Below are 21,714 nucleotides of genomic sequence, written 5' to 3' on the forward strand. Positions count from 1 at the left end.
ACTTTGCTTCACTGATTCACACTTCCAAAATCAGCATTTCTGGCCAATGGGCATTTGTCCCTTGCCATTCATCTTTTCAGAGGGCAACATAAGAGTCACAGTATCAGTTTTTTTTTAAGTATCGCTTTAACCTAAACAAATGATTTTAACATTATACACACTAAGCTATTAAGAATATCTTGTGAACAACTCCATAGATGCTATTTTTCCTAAAGAGCTGATTTATAATACACATTTGCTTTCAAGTATTTTAGCAGTTAAGGGACAGGTTCATTAAATCCTACCATAATCACACAGCTACTGGGATTAAAAACCTAAAAAACCAAACCCGTTGCCTTCGAGTAGACTCTGACTCATAGCGACCCTATAGGACAGAGCAGAACTGCCCCGTAGAGTTTCCAAGGAGCACCTGGTGGATTCGAGCTGCCGACCTTTTGGTTAGCAGCCGGAGCACTTAACCACTATGCCACCAGGGTTTCCCTACAGGGATCAGGGGGCTTAAAATCAGTGAGTCCAAGGCATGACTGCATTTTTTTTTTTAATTTTACTATTTCTTGAAAACATTGGTTTTGAGGAGATGGATTTTTAAGCTATATTTTGAAAGGGAATTCAGCTTTTGAAATGCAGTCACAGATCAAAAAGTTCTACTTAAAGGCAACACGACTGCTTTTAAGCACAGAACAACTAGTCCTCTTGATGGAACCACTCAGTGGTAAAACTTCACCTTAAGAGGGTTTTTTTACAAAGGAGTTTTAAGTTCTTGCATTTCAGGAAGCTTGGCGACCTGGTGGCCCACATGGGCATTAGTTTTATAAATACTGTAAGAGCTGGGCAAGCAGACACACACTCTGGCAAGTATATGCCAGGGACATGTGGGTTGCAGAAACCCTCTGAGATTGCTGGCAGGGGACCACTAGCCTTTTGCATCCTGGTGGGAACTCTAAGAAGCTGCCCACTCCTCCAGGCAGACACATCCTTTGCACAGCTCGGTCAGGAAACCACAGGCTGGATTCGTGGACTGCCTTATATCGAGTAGAACATGCTCATCATTCACAGCAGTCTGATCCCTGGACTGACTTTGGCCAAAGAAAACAACAGACTTGCTTCACAGCTACTGCAGTAGATCTTCTACTTCTAAATCAGGTCAAATTTGGTTCCAACCACCTCTAAGGCAGGGTTTCAACCATCCCTAATATCATTTCTGATGAATTAGAAGAGCTTCCTGGTAAATTCAGTTGAGAAAAATTCAGAGACCAAATCTAGGTGGACAAAAGGAGTGCCGTGATCTACTAGCCATGTCTACCAGGGCACAGGAGGGGAGAATGGAAGCACACATGCCATGTGTTTGTCGTCTAGTCCTAAGAGGGGTTTCCCCAGCCAGTTCTCCCTTAAGAATTCCTCCTCCCTTCCTCTTGGAAGCCCTTAAATCCATTCTGGAATCCCATCCATCCATAATGAGGATGCTGCCCTTACCCCTAACATTTCCTTCCCCAGAACTGTCTTAGGAGCAAGATGTTTCAGAAGCCACAGAGTAGCAATTTTATCCTTCTGGGTGGACCACCTAGTCCTCTGCTCTTCTACAAAAAGGGTCTCACAGGGAAAGGGCCCAGTTGGCCCAGCATGGCATTCAATGGTCCTTACACAGATCTAAGTTCCTATTCTAGAGGAACATTCCAAGCACAAAGAGCTGCAGGGTTTTGTACAACAGGGGACAGTTCCCTGATGAATTGATTCATTGACCTATTATGAACGGGGAATCACCATTCCCTCGGCCAATTAACAGAGTAACAATTTGGATCATGGAACTTCTGGGAGTCAAAACTGAGTCCTACCCAGAAAGCAAAGAGAAAATATGAAATATATATTAGGGGTGAAATTCCCAAGTGTCAACATCTCTTGACTCCAGGTTCAAGAGATTCTAGGCTCTAAGTTATAAGCAGAAGCCCAGGAATGAGAGGCATGTCTAGACATGAAGACCCAGCACAGACAGGGTCTGCAACAGCAGCAGGATTGCACTAGTCTGACCCTGAAGGGTCAGCACCACCCACCCCCGCCTTTCCCCATCCTCCAAACCCTTCATCACCCATGTCCACTCACCTGTGATTTTCTCAGCCGCCCAGTACTTCCCTATGGTCTCAAGCACCCAGGCTTCCTCACGATCCACAATCAGATATGCACTTTGGAAACTATGGCAGGAGTTTGCATCTTCATAATAATTTCCACCTTGTCCATGTTCTTCCAACAAGGAGACAATAACATCTAAGGCTTCTTTAGCTGTTGTCCCTCTTTCTAAACCAAGCCTGAAGCAAGGAAACAAGAAGTTCACCTCAGTCATCTCAAAGTACGTGATTATTACCCTAGTAATGAAAGACTGGGAGGAGGCTAAGTTATGAATCATGCCAACAAATGTAAATATGTTAATACACCGATAAATATGCAAATAGATTAACAGCATTTAAAGCAGAATATGTGTCTATATATTAAACATCATGGGGTGTTCTGTGTCTTTGGACATCCCCCATCCACACAGACAGAAGAGTCAGGAATCCAATGGCCTCTCCCTCCTGAAAGGAAGTCATTTCTCTTTCTCTTTTTGACTCTGTCTCCCACGTAGCTGGCCAGTTCAGCTCTAGCTCTTAGTAGACCTACTCTTTGTGGCTTTTTCCTTCTCCTGCCTCTAGCCTAAGCAAAAGGAAATATCTACCTAAACTAGCCTTGACCTCTATTAGTCTACATCAGATATTTTGGTTAGTAATACAAAGTGTTCAACTGGCAGCCATTGTCCTTTGGACTATAATTTGCTTGGAGACCTCACTGAGGATGGGTGGCTGGTTAGAACATGATCAATCCTGGTTTGATACATTTCTCCTCCTACCTATCAGCCTAATTCTTTTGATAGACCTTGGGCAGATTACATAATATGTTCGAACTTCCCTTTTATGTCACCTATAAAATGAGCACTTACATTATTGGGTTTCCATGAGGATGGATTTTATGAATGATGAACATGAAAACACATAGTGCTAGTACATGGGACCAAGTAAGTGATCAACAAATTTTGAGAGGTAGCTTGCTGTAGCAGAGAAATATGTATTTCAGAGATGAAGGAAGCTAACTTCTACTTCCAGTTCTGGTTTTAACTGGCAGTATGATCAGTATGGCAGCATGATCTTAAGTAACGTTACCTTTCCAAATCTTGGTTCTCTCATCTGTAAAGTGAAAACAATACTACCTCCCGCTCAGGCTGATATGAAAAAGGCTGACACATAATATGTACTCAGTAAATGTCCATTTATTCGTCTGTTCATTCAAATTATAATTCTAGTGGCAGGAACACAGGAGTCTTAGAACAGAGGCAATGAGCCTGCTAAGATGGTGGTATCGACCAGTTCTTGGTAAATTTTCCACTCAAGAAGCAATAGCTATTAAAATTTACCCAATTTGATGCTTTCTGAAGGGTCATTTCAGTGTGCTGCCAGGGAGAAGAAAATATAATGCAACTACATGCTACAGACTTACTCCTGTAATAGGCTTATTTTCATAGTCAGGTAATTATATATCAATTCATTTGACATTTTTCCATTTAAGCTTATTTAGGAAGACTTGGTTATAAGGCAATGGTTTATGAAGTTGAACCCTAAGAACTTAGGAGAGTGATAAAAGAAAAAGCCCATAAGTAGACTGAATTAAGTAGACTTTTTTTTTGGCCAATGTCATCCTCTCCAAAGAGAAGTAAATCCAGTTGCCATCAAGTTGACTCTAACACATAGAGACCTCATGTGTGTCAGAGCGGAACTGTGCTTCATAGCGTTTTCAATGGCCGATTTTTCAGAAGTAGATTGCCAGGCCTTTCTTTTGAGATGCCTCTGGGTTGACTTGAACCTCCAACCTTCCCATTAACAGCCAGCACATTAACCATGTGCACCACCCAGGGACTCCCCAAAGAGGAGTAGCAGAAGCAAAACCAACCACCATTTTGTCCGACTCATAGCAACCCCATGTGTGTCAGAGTAGAACTGAGCTTCATAAGGTTTTCAATGACTGATTTTTTCCAGAAGTAGATCTTCAGGCCTTTCTTCCAAGGTACCTCTGGGTAGACTCAAACCTCCAACCTTTCGGTTAACAGTTGTTAGTTGTTAGTTTCAGTTGTTGTTGTTAGTTGCTCTTGAGGCAATTCTAACTCATGGCGACCCCATGTATATAGACTAGAACTGCTTCATAAGGTTTTCAAGGCTGTGTCCTTTCGAAAGCAGATTGCCAGGCCTGTTTTCTGCGGTGTCTCTGGCTGGGTTGGAACTGCAACCCCTTCGGCTAGTCAAACAAAACTTGCTGCCGTCGAGTCAATTCCAATTCACAGCGACCCCATAGGGCAGAGCAGAACTGCCCCATAGGGCTTCCGAGGAGCAGCTGGTGGATTTGAACTACTGACCTTTTGGTTAGCAGCCAAGCTCTTAACCACTACACCACCAGGGCTCCTCTGGCTAGTAATCTAGTGTTTAACCATCTGTACCACCAGAGGCTTTATCTGTGAATACCTAGCCAGTGGCAATCGCCCCCTCTTTTGAAGATGTCACCTCTCTTTTGCAGTTTGACTTGTTCCTCTTACTTTTGCCTTCCCTGATGCTCTGCCTGTTTGCAGTCCTCACTGAGACACTCAGTACTTACACTGGCCCTCATATGCTGAGTCTGATGTCCCTATGCGCAGAGCTTCTGCAGCAGGACCTCGGCATTAATCCACAGACACAATTCTGACTCCACCCTCTGACCCTTCATGCCAGGACCACAGGTAAAAGATGCTCCCTTGTCCCACCTGGTCTCCTTGCCAGGGGATGGGGACAGGACAGCACCTGCTCCCCAGTCCAAGGCCATGAGTGACACCAGTGTTGTACACTTTCCATCTGAGACTGAGAGGCGCAGGTGAACCATACGTCACTGGGTGCAGAGGCGAGATGGGGCCATGAGTCACACAACATCAAGTGACCTATTTTAAAGACTTTTACAATTCCTCTCCTAGATGGGGCAGATTCATGTGATTAAAATAAGAACAACACCTTGCTGGCCCCCACTGAGAATTTTGTTTTGGCTGCTATACCTCAGTGTGGGCATGACGAGGGCAGGGGAAGGGATGAACTTCCACAGGCCAAGGTTAGAGCCTTGCTCTGATATTTACCCTTAATACACAGGCTTATCCAAATCCTTCCAAAGTGCGGGCTTTGTCCAGGTTGTTCCGGGTTTTGGAGTTTGATGGCTCTGAATTCAAAACCTAGTTTTACGGTAAAATCCTTATTTGGGGCCCAAGACCGTCTCCAAGGTATGTCAAGTTCACTCTGCCCTTTCCAGGGCTTCAAACCAGTTCATTCTGGTTTGAACTCCTGCTGAGAATTTGCATTTCCACCCCAGATATATTGAACCAGAGTCTACATTTTAACAAGAACCCTAGGTGATTCTTATGTATAACTTCCTGGGAACATGTTAGAAATTCAAATTCTCAGCAGAAGTTCAAACCAGAAGGAACCAGCTCAAAGCCCTGGCCCTTTCCTGAGAGGCTGTGAGTGACATCTGCACCTCCCTGGCTTATGGCCCCTTTGTGTAGGAACTCTGCTTGCTTATCTTTTTTATATCTATGCCTCTGTAGATTAGGGAGGCAAATAAGGTAAAACACAGTTATAAACTAGATTTACAATGGATATATCATTGCTGCTCTGGGAAAGTAATAAAAATAATCAATTGTTGTTGTTAGCTGGCGATGAGTCAGCCCCCGACTCACAGTGATCTCACAAACAACGCAAGGGAACACTGCCCAGTCCTGCGCCATCTCCATGATTGGCTGGGCATTGGAACATTGTGATCCATAGGGTTTTCATCAGCTGAATTTCAGAAATAGGTCACCAGGCCTTTCTTCCTAGTCCATCGTATCTGGAAGCTTGGCTGCACGTGAGATGCACTGACCAGGACTAGAACCTGGATCTCCCACATGGAAGGCAGGAATTCCACCAGTGAACCACCACTGCCCCCATGAAAATAAGTCAATATTCTTCCCTTTACAGGACCAGGTCTGGTGCTCTTACAAGGACTCAGCCTGCAAATAATCTGCCCTCCTCTCTGCAATCAACAAGTCTGCAAGGTCCTCTGAATTCATGACCTTTGGGCTATCTGAAGATTCCCGGTCTTCAGGCAGAAAGCTGGAAGTGTAAAGATAATATAAGGCTGTTAAGGGCTGCGTTGATTTGGGGAAAGGGTATGTGAAACCTTTTCACTAATCTCTATGGTATCCTGAGCTCTCTGTCTCATTAAAAGTAGAAGCAGTATGATCTAGAACAGAGAGGAGTGGCCTCCCTGCGGTTAGTGGGCCTGGTATACCTGGCTCTGCCACGTCCCAGCCCCGGAGCTTGGAGCGAGTTACTTAACGTCCCAAAGCCCCCGTTTCCTCATCTACTAAATGGAAAAAAAACACACTTATTTCACTAGGTTGTCGTGAGGGTTAAATAAAATGATATATGCAAAGCCCATCTTACAACAGGGTTCAGGAAATGGTAATTCTAATTACACAGGTTTTTCCACCTGCAGACATTGACCAGGCCTCCATTCAAGCCACCTGGGAGTCCAACAACTTGAAGCCAACCTTTAGACCCTTCCAAATTTTCACACTGGCCTCTTTTCAAGGACTTCTGTGCTTTTCACATGCTGGGGGTCCAATGGAATGTGCCTAGAATTATGAGAAGTTCTGAAATTGTGGGACTGACTGGGTTTTAGTTCCAAAGTTAATTAAACACAAATGGAGCAGGAAGAATTAGTTTGCAGAAAAAGAAAAGAAAAAAGCAGCTATGCAAAAGGAAAAAGAGGCATAAAACACTGAAAAAAATATGGTAGTGTGCTGGGGCCAGCTAGTACCAGCTCAGAGAGCAAACTGTTAAAATTTCAGAAATTTTGAGCCACTTGCTAAACCATTGGTAACCTGGAATCGGTCAGGGTAGGAGTATTTACACCACATAAATTGGAAAAGGCTACAAATAATGGCTACCCCACACCAAGCCAATTATTAAACATTTACCAGCATACCAAGGTCCCTGGGTGGCACAAATGGTTACACACTCAGCTGCTTACCTAAAGGTTGGTGGTTTGGACCCACCAAGTGGCACCTGTCTTAGTTATCTAGTGCTGCTATAACAGAAACACAAGCAGATGGTTTTAACGAAGAGAAGTTTATTTCCTCACAGTAAAGTAGGCTAAAAGTCCAAATTCAGGGCATCAGCTCCAGGGGAAGGCTTTTTCTCTCTGTCAGCCTTCTTCTCTTCATTGTTCCCCTGGACAAGGAGCTTGTCTGCGCAAGGACCCCAGTCCAAAGGACGCGCTCTGCTCCCAGCACTGCTTTCTTGATGGTATGAGGTCCCCAACTCTCTGCCTGCTTCCCTTCATCTCTTGAGAGATAAAAGGTGGTGCAGGCCACACCCCACGGAAACTCCCTTTACATTGAATGTGACCTGGGTAAAGGTGGTATTGCAATCCCACCCTAATCCTCTTTAACATAAAATTACAATCACAAAATGGAGGCCGACCACACAATTCTGGGAAACATGGCCCAGCCAAATTGATACACACATTTTTGGGGGGACATAATTCAACCCATGACAGCACCACAGAAGAAAGGCCTGGTGATTTGCTTCCATAAAGAGTACAGCCAATAAAACCCTATGGAGCAGTTCTACTCTGTAACATATGGGGTCACCATGGGTCAGAATCGACTCAGTGGCAACAGGTTTGGTTTTGGGGCTTAATAGCATACCTCTGACTAATGGGTTCCAAAAGCTTTCTAGATCTCATCCATTTCAAGGCCTAGATGCATTATCATGAGAGACATAGTCTGGGTTGTTTAAGAGACACCCTTACATCCAGAAAATAAATTCCCATTTTTAATGCTAGCTCCAGCCAGCTACTTATTATTTGTAATAAGCCTCATGAAACATGCAAATATGTATATATGTGGTCATATGTCTCAGAAGAAAGGGACTGGTTGTCAGGTTCTCACAGAAATCAAGAGATCAAAAAAGATAGACAAAGCTTGGCTTTTGGCATAAATATCATTGAAAATGAATTATAAAAAATAGTATTAAGATTGGGAAAAATTGTGGGGGGGAACATGTATCTGATGAGGGTTTAATGTCCAGAATATATAAGAACTCCTATGACTTACAATAAAAAGACAACTCAATCAAAAAGTGGGCAAAGGAATTGAATAGACATTTCAGCAAAGAAGATACACACATTTGTATAGATATACAAGTTTGTATAGATATACAAATATGCACATACATAAGATACACAAGAAGCGCATGAAAAGATGCTCAACACCATTAATCATTAGTCATGCAAATCAAAACCATAATGAGATACCACTTCATCCTCACTAGAATGACAATGATCAAAAACCAGATGTCGATGAAGACGTGAAGAAACTGAAACCCTCATCCACTGATGCTGGGAATGCAAAATGGTACAGCCATTGTGGAAAACAGTTCGGCAGTTCCTTAAAAAGTTAAACATATAATTACCATATGACCTAGCAATCCCAGTCCTACGTATATGCCCAAAATAACCAAAAGCAGGAACGCAAATAGAAACTAGTACACCAGTGTTCACTGCAACATTGCTCACAGTACCCAAAACATAGAAATAACCTAAACGCTCATCAACAGATGAATGGATAAACAAAATGTGGTACATTCATACCATGGAATATTACTCTGCCATAAAGAGAAATGAAGTCCCGATACGTGCTACGACATGGATGAATCTTGAAAACATTCTTTTGAGTCAAATATGTCAGTCACAAAGGATACTGTATGATCCCACTTATATGAAATGTCTTGCTGTTGTTGGGTGGCATCGAGTTGATTTCAATTCATAGCGACCCCATGTGACAGAGTAGAACTGCCCGATAGGGGTTTCTAGGCTGTAATTTATACAGAAGCAGATTGCCAGGTCTTTCTCCTGCGGAGCCGCTGAATGCGTGCGAACCACCAAGCTTTTAGTTAGCAGGTGCGAGCTTAACCATTTATATCACCAGGGCTCCTTATGAAGTATCTAGAATAGACAAATGTATAAAGACTAAAGTCTATTAGTGGTTACTATGGGTGGCAGGGAGGGGGGAAGGGGGAACCTTAGCTTAGAGGGCACTGAGTTTCTGTGACGGAATAATTTGGAAATGGATAGTGGCGATGGCTGCACAACAGGATGAAAGTATAAAATGTAAACAGCTCGTTCTCACAGGAGCTGTCCATGAAAGAACTGGCATCCAAGCACAGAGTATAAGCAAGGACCCCAGAAGTAATGGTACTTCATGCAGCAACCTAGGGAAACACTGAGCCCCAAACTGAGAGAACACAACCAACCAACAGCAAGTTTCCTTGACAGTAGTGGTTCTGAACCTTTATCATGTATCGGAATCATCTGCAGGGCTTGTTAAAACACAGCAGGCCTGGGGTTCCAGACTTTACATTTCTAACAAGTAGTCAGGTAATGCTGGTGCCACTGATCCACAAACCACACTTTGAGAACCCTGCTCTATCATCTTGCTACTCAAACTGTGGTTTGTAGGTCCACAGCATCGGCACCACCTGGGAACTTCAGAGAACTTAATACAGGAAGCCTTCTGGCTCCTCGGTTACTTTTAGGATTCAGTTGGTACAAAATGGCCCCTGAGAATCTGCCCCTGCTTGGTTGAACTGATGGCTGCCTATGTAAAGCGGAGACTAGACCCTGAACTCATGGAGATCCAATCAAGGTGCAGATACCTGGGGCTCCGCCCCCACCCTGAGGAACCTACCAGGAACAGGATCCTCTTCACATTCTTTTTTTATTGCATTAGCTGGACACGGCTAGCCAGGAAAGAAGTTAAAATTAAATGGCTAAGATTAAATCTTCACCCTGTCATCTACTCCCAGCATTTGTTATTGTCCCAGACCTTGCTAACTATCACAACACCAATTATGTTCCAAATATATCTTCTCTGTCTACATCCCTTGGCCATGTAGATCCAGGTCAAATGCACCTCCTCCTCAAAGCACTCCCAAATATGCCCGGTCTGTGGAATGTCTGAATAGCCAGCAGTGTATGCTAAGGGCCATACCTGGAAATCGGTGCTGCTCCTGTGGCTACAAATCTCAGATTGCCTTGAGACACCGCTCTCCTCCTGCTGTCTTCAATGTTGTCTCAAAGCTTATATCAAAGGCACACATCATCACTGGGGGGACTGGGTTACAAATAAGGTGTCTGGGGAAGATAAATCCTGTCCAGATCTAGCCTATTTCTGGGCAGTTGTTTCAAAGAATCGCCGTGTGGTTCACCTTCCCTACCTGACCAGATCCATCCCCAGTAAGGCTTCAGTCTCAGCAGCGGTTTCTCTGGTGTGGATGGCTTCATTGGCTATGCACACTCCGTGTTCATTGGCTCCCATCTCTGCCCCCCAAAGCCAGGCGGGTCTGCTTATCACGATGGCATGGGTCCTCGGAACTTGGTCGATTGAAATGTAAGTGCACTGAAAAATGAAGATGGGAAAGAAAGGGCCATCACCTGCCAGGTATCACTTAATCTTCATCTTGGTATTTACACTGAACCATCACATCATTACAAACAGAGCCAAAAAATAAAAGGCCTTCTTGGGAACATCCACACTTAAACGTCCCCCCAAGTCCCAATGCAACTCAAAGGTCTCCACAGAGGGTTTCAGTCTTGCCACCCACTCCACTTTCAGTCTCTGTGGTTCAAGACTAATCTATCCATAGTGCTTATGCATGTGGCAGTAATGTTCTTGAGCCAGGCAGTCAGCTAAGATTTGCCCTGAACATTATTAAAATCATTGTGTCAGGTCATTTCAATAGGCACAGATGGCCACCAGCACTTTGAACAAACTCAGCTACTTATTCTCATTTGCAAAAATCTGCTATATCAGTGGTTTTCAAAAATTTTTAAGTTATAGAGTCCTATCTTTATTTTAGCTTTTTTTAAATTGTACTTTAGATGAAGGTTGACAGAACACATAGTTCCTCATTAAACAGTTAGTACACATATTGTTTTATGACATTGGTTAACAACCCCATGACATGTCAACGCTCTCCCTTCTCAACCTTGGGTTCCCTATTACCAGCTTTCCTGTCCCCTCCTGCCTTCTAGTCCTTGTCCCTGGGCTGTTGTGCCCCATTAGTCTCATTTTGTTTTATGGGGCTGTCTAATCTTTGGCTGAACGGTGAACCTCGGGAGTGACTTCATTACTGAGCTAAAAGGCTATCCGGGGGCCATACTCTTGGGGTTTCTCCAGTCTCTGTCAGGCCAGTAAGTCTGGTCTTCTTTTTGAGTTAGAATTTTGTTCTACATTTTCCTCCAGCTCTGTCTGAGACCCTCTGTTGTGATCCCTGTCAGAGCAGTCAGTGGTGGTAGCCGGACACCATCTAGTTGTACTGGACTCAGTCTGGTGGAAGCCATGATAGTTGTGGTCCATTGGTATAGAGTCCTATCTTTAAAAGAAGCTTTATGTAGAAGCCTAACATTGAAAGCAGATAAAAGTGAAGATGCTTTGTCTGAAAAAGGGGGTCCCTAAGCCCCCTGCAATGATCCCTAGGTCTCCCTGGAACACAGTTTGACAACCACAAACCTCCCTGATTGCTCTAGTAGTAGAAAAGAGAAAATGATAACACTTTATGTTCAACTATTGCATTACAATGCATACTTTCTTAAACATTGTGCTTTCTTGACGGTTCTATTTGATTCCCACACTAAGCCCAGGGGAACACCAGTAAGGAAACAGTCCCAGAGAAGTGTATTTCTAACTGCTGTCAGCATAGTAGTACGTGTTACTTAGAGTGTGTGTCCTACCTTTTCCAGGCTGCTGTGCCTTTACCTGGAAAATGAAAGAGCTAATCTGGATCAAACTCTTTCTTTCAAAGTATTTTGAGCCTCTGAACCTTTCAGCCAAACAAAGTCTTGCATAGACACACAACACAATACAAGTGGTCAGAATGTGTACAGGCAAAGGGAAGGGGTAAGAGTGAGGAAGGGGTGGGAGTAACCACTCAGAGCCTTGCCCACCTATTCCTCCTTTTCGCCTCCCCACATTGTGGCCCACGGGGGACTCCCTAGAGCACTTACAAACCACTAAACTAGGTCATCCCTAAGGGGCCTCCAGACTCTTACATTCTAGGAGTCTAAGGCCACACTCTTTGTGTGGAGGCTGCAGTATGGAATTCAGGGCTCTAAATTACACAGAGCTCCTTAGTTCTCAAGGGAGAATTCTTTCAGCTGCAGCATCCATTTACATTTTAAATTGAGCAGCTGAAAGCACTGGATCAACTACAGCCTTAGATCTTTCTTCGGTTCAACACCCAGCTATACTGACTGAATGCAGACCAGAAAGCTCTTCTGCATTGATTTCCCATAATCTCTAATTAACAGCTAAAACGCGCTCGGCACGCACATTAATTTGTTGAGTGACTTCAGTATCTTCACAATCCACGCTAGGCATTGTTCTGCACTGGAATAATTTTATTTCACTTGATAAATAATATTTGCAAATTGAAAGCTCATTAAGCCCAGAGGCTGTCAAAAGTCCCTTGAATTTTGTATGGCAAATTGATAGTAAAATATACTCTTGAAATATTTTCCCTATTCAACTCTCAAAAGTTATTTACTTAAAAAAAAGGATTCTTTTAGAGAAAAAGCTGGCATAGCCAAATCAGTAAACAATTAAACTATGCTCCTCTGTGCTCTTCTAAATGTAACTGAGGTTTATATCTCAAAACTGCACTCTCATGGAAGAAGCAGTGCAGGCATTGACCAACTCTTCCCAAAGCCCTGGGCCCATGGAACACCAGGGACGAAGTCTGTCTTGAGAAGAAGAGTAAACAGGGAAGGAATCTCAGCTTCTTAAATACACATGTATTATAAAGTAAGAAAGAAAGAAAGAAAATTAGGAAAGGGGTTTAGTTATTTGTTCTCAAATTTATCTTTACACATTCATTTCAATTTTACCAATTATTTATAGAACATCAATTACACACAAGGCATTTTGTGTGTAGTGCTGCTGGCAGACAGATTAATGGGGATGCCCAGTCCCTGTCCATTCAGTCTGCAAGGAAGGAGAAGACACACACTACTATAACCACAAGGCAGACTCCAGTTAAGTGTCAGCCTGTTATGGACTGAACTGTGTCCCCCCAACAATGTGTCCACTTGGCTAGGCGACGATTCCCAGTATTGTGTGATTGTCCACTATTTTGTCATCTGATGTGATTTTCCTATGTGTTGTAAATCCTACCTCTATGATGTTAATGAGTCAGGATTAGAGGCAGTTATGTTAATGAGGCAGGACTCAACCTACAAGATTACACTGTATCTTGAGTCAATCTCTTTTGACATATAAAAGAGAGAAGTGAGCATAGAGACAGAGGGACCTTCTACCACCAAGAAAGAAAAGCCGGGAGCAAGCACATCCTTTGGACCTGGGGTCCCTGCGCTGAGATGCTCCTGGACCAGGGGAAGATTGATGACAAGGACCTTTCCCCAGAGCCAACAGAGACAGAAAGCCTTCTCCTGGAGCTGGCACCCTAAATTTGGACTTCTAGCCTCCTAGACAGTGAGAAAATAAACTTCTCTTTGTTAAAGCCATCCACTTGTGGTATTTCTGTTAGAGCAGCACTAGATGACTAAGACACAGCCCTGGAGGCCGGTCCACTTAATACCTACAGCATTTTGCCCCCTCCTCCAGCCTTGTACTTCTCTTCAGCCTTATCCTGCTCTTTTTCTTTTTTCCATTCCATTCATCCACTTGGAAAATGCTATATAATTGACTTATTTATTACGTGTGCTGCTTACGCATGCTATCTCCCCCAGCTAGGATGTAAGCCCTGTTAGGGCAGGAAGCTTTATTGTTTAGTTCATGGATATATCCCACGTATGGTACATACTAGGCACTCAGTAAACCTTTTTTGAATGAATGAATGAAATGAAATGAAAGAATGGATGAACAAGGGTCAAAGAAAAGAGGGAACACATCCATGCGGCCAAAGGATGAGTCAGAGGCTTTATCAAGGGGATGGCACTTTAGCTGATCTTGGAAAATGGGCCAGACAGCAAGGTATTCCAGACAGAGGCAAGGCCCTGAAAAAAGAGAGAGATGGGGATGTCAAGGGCATGTTCACGGTACAGGGAGGTCCCCACTGTACCACTTAGGGGAGCTACTGTGATGGCATTAGAGCACACAACTGCAAGGGCCCAACAGGTACTGATGATAAAAAATGTTCAAAATTGAATCAAAAAGACCATATGGTCCATGTGGGAGTTCAAAATATATGCAGCCAACTTGACACTTCTCAGGCCAAACTCAGTATGGTGAGGAAGGAAGGGGATCCCCAAGTGGCCAGATGGACAAAGGCCCCTGCTAACCATTGGGCTGCAGGCCACTGCAACCAGACCCTCTTCCTGTGCTATGGAGCAGAGGGTACCCCCAAGCCTTAGAGCATCTTTGTCATGGACTGCACAAGCCTGGGCCTAATAAGGGCCCTCTGTGACTGCAATCCACACACCCTCCGTTGTGTCTTAAATCTGGAGTCCCTGGGTGGTACAAGCAGTTTACGTGCTCAGCTGAGTCCACCTAGAGATGCCTAGGAAGAAAGGCCTGGTGATTTGCTTCCGAAAGGTCACAGCCAAGAAAATCCTATGATGCAGTTCTGCTCAGCACATAAGGGGCTGCCATGAGTTGGAATCAACTTGATGGCAGCTGGTTTTTTAATCACAACCACATCTAGGGAAGGAGGTGGGGAATGAACATACCTGTCTTATATAAAAAGGTTATTTAAAAATCCCAGTTTTGGAGCAAACCTCACAAATTAGGAACATTTACATAAGATATAATTAGGTAAAGCTTGTAAAGTCAGCCATCTAGAACATGAACTCCGCAGGCAGTCTTTTTTTTTTTTTTTTTTTAAATAAAATTCACCAACCTCCACACTTGCCACATAATTAATAAGGCAGAGACTAAGAAGTGGCATTTGAGGTAGCCGGGAAGGTTTCACCTGGAAAAAAAAAAATCCAAAAAGCACCTGAAATTGCCTTTCAGTGTGGCAAAAACCTTTTAGCTCCCCAAGACAAAATTCCTAGCCTTTTTCTATTAGAAAATAAAAAGAAAACGTTCACCACTGAAAAGGTTGATATTCGCAGAGATAGTTCTGGTCTTGGTTTCAGTTATTAAGCTGTCAAAGTGAGCTGCAGAAGAGATGAGCAAATTGTCTTGCTGCTCCATGGCCATGCCCACCCTGCCTCAATAAAGCAAACTGTCAGCTAGTCTGACTCCTGGTGCCATAACCATACAACAATATAAGGATGCCCGGAGTGAGGAGAGTGGCAAGGCGTACTTCTGAGCATCGACACTGCCTAATGCTAATCATGGGGTTTTTCAAGGTATTGCCTGTCCTGAGCTTGCCACTCTCTCAGGTGGCCCCTGGGGCACATCTGCCAGGTTGGAGGATGGAAAAGTGAGCCTTGAAAAGGCCACAGAGGCAACGACAAAAGGCAATTCTTCTGCAGAGCAAGCCCTTTATTATGCTTGTGTGACTGTGTCAAAAATGAAAATGCAAAATAAGCTTCCTGCTGTCGCCCATCCCTGGTGCATTCCAGCATTTCTGGATATCACCCAGTGAAAGGGAGAATAGAGGCACTCGCACAATAGACGTTTCAATTCATGAAACACAACCATTGTGCCTTTCCTACTGTACTCAGTGGGTGGACACCACCCTGGTACCACCAATGAAAACCACTGTGAAGTGAGTTGATGAGTCAGCCAGATTTCAGAGGATGGGGAAAAAAGGCAGGGAGAATGGGATGCTTTGGAGAAATATTTTCAGTTTTAGAAAATTTATAACTCTAAAGCAGCAATAAATTTCACTGAGTTTTTATTTTTTGTGGTTTAAAAAAAATTTTTTTTTTAACCTCAGTGTCTTGTCCACCATTTGGCTGGTTTTCAAAAATGTACCCTGAAGGTCCATATAAGTCTCAATATAGACGGATGAAGGCGTTGAGATCAGGGGACAACACCCTCAACTGCTTCTTTAGAAGAGCTGCTTTTTATTCCCCTGAACTTTAAGATCTTTGGGGATGGGCAATGCAAAGGCAGGGGTCAGGCATAGGACCGGGAAAGGGGAGATTATGGAAGAGAGCTCCCCATTAAGCCACTCGTGCATAGGGCTAAGGGAGATGCTTCTGACTCCACGCAAGACTGGGGACTCCTGCCCTGGGGGCTGAAGAAGAGAAACCAGAAAAGCAGAGGAAGAATCTCATACAATCTTCCCCTTGGTTACGGAGCTTTGTTTAGCTCTCTTTGTTTGAATAAGACCAGAATTCCTTGTGCTTTCCTACTGTACGAGAAAACATCCAGAATTAAATTCAGACTCTCCCCCCCAAAATGAGTACACACACCACAAATGGAGTCTCCGTTTGGACACCTTTACTGACAATGCTATGAAAAATCAAACCCATTGCTGCTGAGTCATTTCCCACTTACAGTGACCCTATAGGACAGAGTAGAACTACCCCGTGGGGTTTCCAAGGAGCAGCTGGTAGATTCGAACTGCCGACCCTTTGGTTAGCAGCCGAGCTCTTAACCACTGAGCCACTAGGGCTCCAAAAAAACCAAACCCACTGCTGTCGAGTCGATTCCGACTCACACGACAATGCTACCAAAAACAAAAAAACCTGTTACCATCAAGTCGATTCCGACTCATAGAGACCCTATAGGACAGAGTAAAACTGCCCCCATATGGTTTCCAAGGAGCTCCTGGTGGATTAGAGCTGCCGATCTTGTGGTTAGCAGCCATAGCTCTTAACCACTATGCCACCAGGGTTTCCGACAATGCTACCAGCTATCATTAATTAGTAATTTTCTGTCTCCTTTTGTAAAGGCTTTCATTGGCAAAATAAAGAGAAATCATCTACCAAGGGTCTGCCCCAGATCATGAAATCGTGTTGCCCGAAATCTCCTTGAGAATACTGAATCCACACAGCACTTCACGTAGTGGAAAACAGAAATAAATTTAAACTAAATTTCAAAACAAAGGAAACAAGGAAGGTTTTAAACTTTAAAGGAGTGAAACAATGGAGATTGATTGACAAATAATAAAAGACTCTTTGAAAAAAATATTGTGTGTCAAAACTAACTTGGCTGTCAAGAATTCTGTCTTCAAAAATTGTAGTATAATTAGCCTCTTGTGCACCAAACATGAGCAATGTAAACTTTGGTGGATTTTTATGGAAGTAAAAATGGTTTTCTAAGCATGAAATCCACTGTTTTTCTAGAACAGTGTTTTAATGTTGAATCAATTTTTTCCTAAATCGAAGGTTCATCCATGTGAGAACAGACCTATACTCATTCATGGGCAGGCATGCACGTGCACACACGCAAACATGCACAGACAGACAGACACCACCACACGATAATGCAGGAGTTAATTCATCTGCTCCCTCAACACCCCTAACTGCTGGTGAGGAGTCGGACTCCAGGTAGAGAGGTGATGAGCTGTATGCTGCACAGCTGTGAGGAGCTGTATGCTGCACAGCTGTGAGGAGCTGTATGATGCATGGTGGTACAACACCCTCATAGAGGACAGAGGGGCATTCAGATATGATGGGTACATATTCTCCAGCTTACACTGCAACCAAAAGAGAAACTGATTTAAAAAAAAACAGGATCTACATAGAAGAGAGACTAAGGAATATAAAATTAAGATGCTCCAATCTGTGAACTGAACAGCTGAACAAAAATGTGCAATGTAATTTTAGAAACTGAGGAATTCTGTGCTGGGGATCTTATTTCTTTTTCTTCTAGTTTCAAGCAAAGTCAACCTGGCATATAGCAGATGATGGATGGACGGAGCAGACCGATGGACAGGCTGATGGGAGGAACAAAGGGTGGGTAAGTGGACAAGTTGGAAGGGAAGACCACCCGGAAGGAAGAACCAGCCGGGAGGGCGTGTGGGCACATGAGTAGTCAGGATGATATTTTGCATGTGGTTATTCTCAGAAAATGAGTTCCTAGGAGCTCAACACTCAAGTGAAAAGTTTCTGGGGAAGTCTCAGGATACATATGTTTAAAATGTCATGAAATGACTGAGGAATAAATGGCATGTTGTGGGAAGTGCTCATTCTTTATAGCTAAAAAGCTTACTTTCTGGATGCTAATGGAAGCTTTTATGATAGTAATTGTGGCTCACAGCCCCAAATATGGAAAAGAACCCACCATTTTATACTTGGGACAAGAACAGTGGATGGAGAGAGGTGTCTCTGTAAGGGAAGTAAAAGGATAAGAGGAAGTTAGAAAAGCAGCTTCAGAAGCATGTGCTAAAGGTAGGTGTTTGGGAACAGAGACCTAGAGGCACAGAGTCTCTCAACACTAGTCAAATGAAAAAAAATTTCCCTCTTTCATAATGTTCTCTTTAGAGTGTACAAACTGCTTCCCCATGTCAGTTCACAGGTACCTCACAAAAGTCCTGGGAGGCAGAGAGAGCAGGTGTTTTGATCTCCATCTGGAAAATGAGGAAACTGAGTCTCAGAGAGGCCCAAAGGCAAAAGACACAGTGAATGGGGAAAGCAGGCCTAGAACCTAGGACCTCTGCCTCTTGGGCCAGAACTCATCCCTCTAGTTTCAGCTGACTGTAAATTTCAGCTGATTTGTACTGATAGTGGGATATGCATAAAGTGTTAAATGGACACAGAGGGGTGGCAGACTAGATGGAGGAAGTGACATTGGCGGGGGGCCTTGAAGGACATAAAGGAGTCTACCAATTAGATAAACGGGAGGAGAGGAAGAACATTCTAAGCAAAGGATAAAAAGAGCAAAAGCACAGAGAAACGCAAGTGGATGTTTGCCAAGAAATGGCAAACAGCTCAGTGTTGCAGGGGCCGAGACTGCAAGCTGGGGAAGGAGAACTAAGAATGAGGATAGAAACTTAAAAAGGAAATTGTACAACCCTTATGGGTTTGTACCAATAACTATAAAAGAATTTTACCCTATAACCCAGCAATCCTGCATCTGTATCCAACGGCTATACTTGCACAGAATCCCTGGGTGGTACACATGGTTAACGCACTTGGCTGCTAAGTGAAAGGCCGGAGGTGTGAGTCCACCCAGAGGCACTTCAGAAGAAAGGCCTGACAATCTACTTCCTGAGAAGTCAGCCATTGAAAACCCTATGGAGCACAGTTCTATTCTGATACACATGGGGGTGCCATAAGTCGGAATCGACTCAACAACCACTGGTATACCTGCATGCATACAAAATGACTTATGTGCAGGATTCTCCATGGCTGCATTTTTGATTATTAGAAAATACTAGAAACAGTCCAAGTGTCCACCAACAGAGGGCTGATTAAATAAATTATGGGACATATCTGCAAAGGAATATTATGCAGCTGTAAAAAAAAAAAAAGGACAATCTCTGTACAGATACGTAGAAAAATCCTTAAATAATATTAAACAAAAAAGCAAGTTGCAGAACTTGTCTGTCAGTTTCAAATTATATATTTTTAAAATCCAAGTTTCAGAATACTGTTTATAATGCACTACTTTCATTAAAAAAAGAAGGAAAATAGGCTATTCATATTGGTTTGCATTTGTATAAAAAAAGGTGGAAAGATGTGCAAGAAACTAATAAAAATGTTACAAAAGATGAGAATTAGGCTAGATAGGGACAAGGAGGGAGTAAGCCTTCTCACTGTAAACCTCTTTAATATTACTTCATCTCTGAACCACATGAATATATTACCCATTCAAAATATAAACTTAAATTTGTCTTTTAAAAGAAAAGTAAGCAAGGTGCTGATCCGGAAGAGTTCTGACATGCAAAGCAGCCTGGAATCTCATCCCTTACACACCACCAATCAATAAACAAGGAGTGACAAGTTTAGAGGTGTATGTTCTGGAAAGAATATTCTGGTGAGAGAAGAATCCAGGAGTAAGAGTCCAGGGACCGATAAGAAGTTACAGCAGAAGGGAAATAGGGGCTGGTCTAAGAGAGGGGAGGGGAAGTGGGGAGAACATGGGACACAGGAAAGGAAGCAACAAGACTCAGTGACAAACTGTCCCTGTGCATCCAAGGATACGTGGGAAAATGAGGGTCAAGGTTTCCTATAGTTGAACTATGTGGCAGACAATGGTGTTGTTTGGGGAAAAGGAACAAATAACATGGGAAAAATGAATTTGATTTTTGATCTGTGACATTATTTTACTTGCAGAATATGCCTGTGGAAATGTACAAAGGCAGCTGGAAACACAACTAGGGAGCTCAGAAAAGAAGTCAGGGTGCCTTGTGGCTGTTGTTGTTAGGTGCTGTCGAGTCGGTTCCAACTCATAGCGACCCTGTGTACAACAGAACGAAACACTGCCCGGTCCTGCGCCATCCTCACAATTGTTGTTATGCTGAGCCCACTGTTGCAGCCACCGTGTCAATCCATCTCGTTGAGGGTCTTCCTATTTTCACCGACCCTCTGATTTACCAAGCATGATGTGCTTCTCCAGGGATTGGTCCCTCTTGATAATACATCCAAGGTATGTGAGACAAAGTCTGGCCATCCTCAAATAATGAGTATTCCGGCCGTACTTCTTCCAAGACAGATTTATTCGTTCTTCTGGCAGTCCATAGTACATTCAATATTCTTCACCAGTACCACAATTCAAAGGCACTGATTCTTCTTTGGTCTTCCTTATTCATTGTTCAGCTTTCACATGCATCTGAGATGACTGAAAACACCGTGGCTTAGGTTAGGCTCACCTTAGTCCTTAAAGTGATATCTTTATTTTTTAACACTTTAAAGAGATCTCTTGCAGCACATTTGCCCAATGCAATGCTCCAAGGGGATGCTATTTAACCTTCAATGTACTTGGGTAGGAGCCCTGGCGGCACAGTGGTTAAGAGCTACAGCTGCTAACTAAAAGGTAAGCAGTTCAAATCCACCAGCCACTCCTTGGAAACCCTCTGGAGCAGTTCTATGCTGTCCTATAGGGTCACTATGAGTCCGAATCAATGGAAACGGGTTTGGTTTGTTTTTTTTCTGGTCCTTGAGTAACGATATACCGTGGGTTATCTAGTAAAAGGAGTCTACCCTTTCCTAATATGACCATAACTGTGGAAGCGAAATATTAATAGCTATTCAGCTTAGCCCTCTAAAAAGAAAACAAACTATTCTAAAATACTTATTTCAGACATTCTTGTAAACAGCTTTTGTGTGATGCTGCAGTTACTATGGCTACTTAACAAATTACCCCAAAACTTAGTAGTGTAAACCAACCATTATTAAGCTCATGAGTTCAATGGGTCGAGAATCTGGACAGGGCACAGCAAGGCTCGTGTACCTCCACTCCACAATGTCTGGGACTGAATCATCTGAAAGGTCATTCATTCACATGTCTGGTGGTTGATGCTGGTTGTCAGCTGGGGAGGCCTCAGTTTCTCCCCATGTGGGCCCCTCCATGTGCTTTTTGTATGTGGGCTAGTTTGAGCTCCCTCCCAGCATGGTGTCTAGGTTCTTAGGACTAGAGAACCAAGAAAGAAAGATAGGTGGAAGCTGTCTCATTTACTACCCAGCCTTGGAAGTCACACAGCATCCACTTCCACCAAGTTCCACTGGCCAGAGCAATCACAAGCCCTCACCAATATTCACGATGGGAGTGGGGGTGGG

General features: G+C 43.4%; 1 protein-coding gene across 2 annotated transcripts in view; it reads right to left on the minus strand.

The window, feature by feature from the left end:
• SCRN1 (secernin 1) overlaps positions 1-21,714 on the minus strand; it is a 68,643-nt gene that overhangs the window by 19,179 nt on the left and 27,750 nt on the right. For both annotated transcript variants that reach the window (XM_004377496.2, XM_023732363.1), the window contains 2 exons: positions 10,353-10,534; positions 2,098-2,300 (listed from right to left, as the gene is read on the minus strand). In XM_004377496.2, the coding sequence (XP_004377553.1) occupies positions 2,098-2,300; positions 10,353-10,534 (385 nt within the window). The remainder of the gene's footprint in view (positions 1-2,097; positions 2,301-10,352; positions 10,535-21,714) is intronic.

The sequence above is a fragment of the Trichechus manatus genome, unplaced genomic scaffold, assembly GCF_000243295.1.
Source record: "Trichechus manatus latirostris isolate Lorelei unplaced genomic scaffold, TriManLat1.0 scaffold00050, whole genome shotgun sequence".
Classification (NCBI taxonomy): domain Eukaryota; kingdom Metazoa; phylum Chordata; class Mammalia; order Sirenia; family Trichechidae; genus Trichechus; species Trichechus manatus.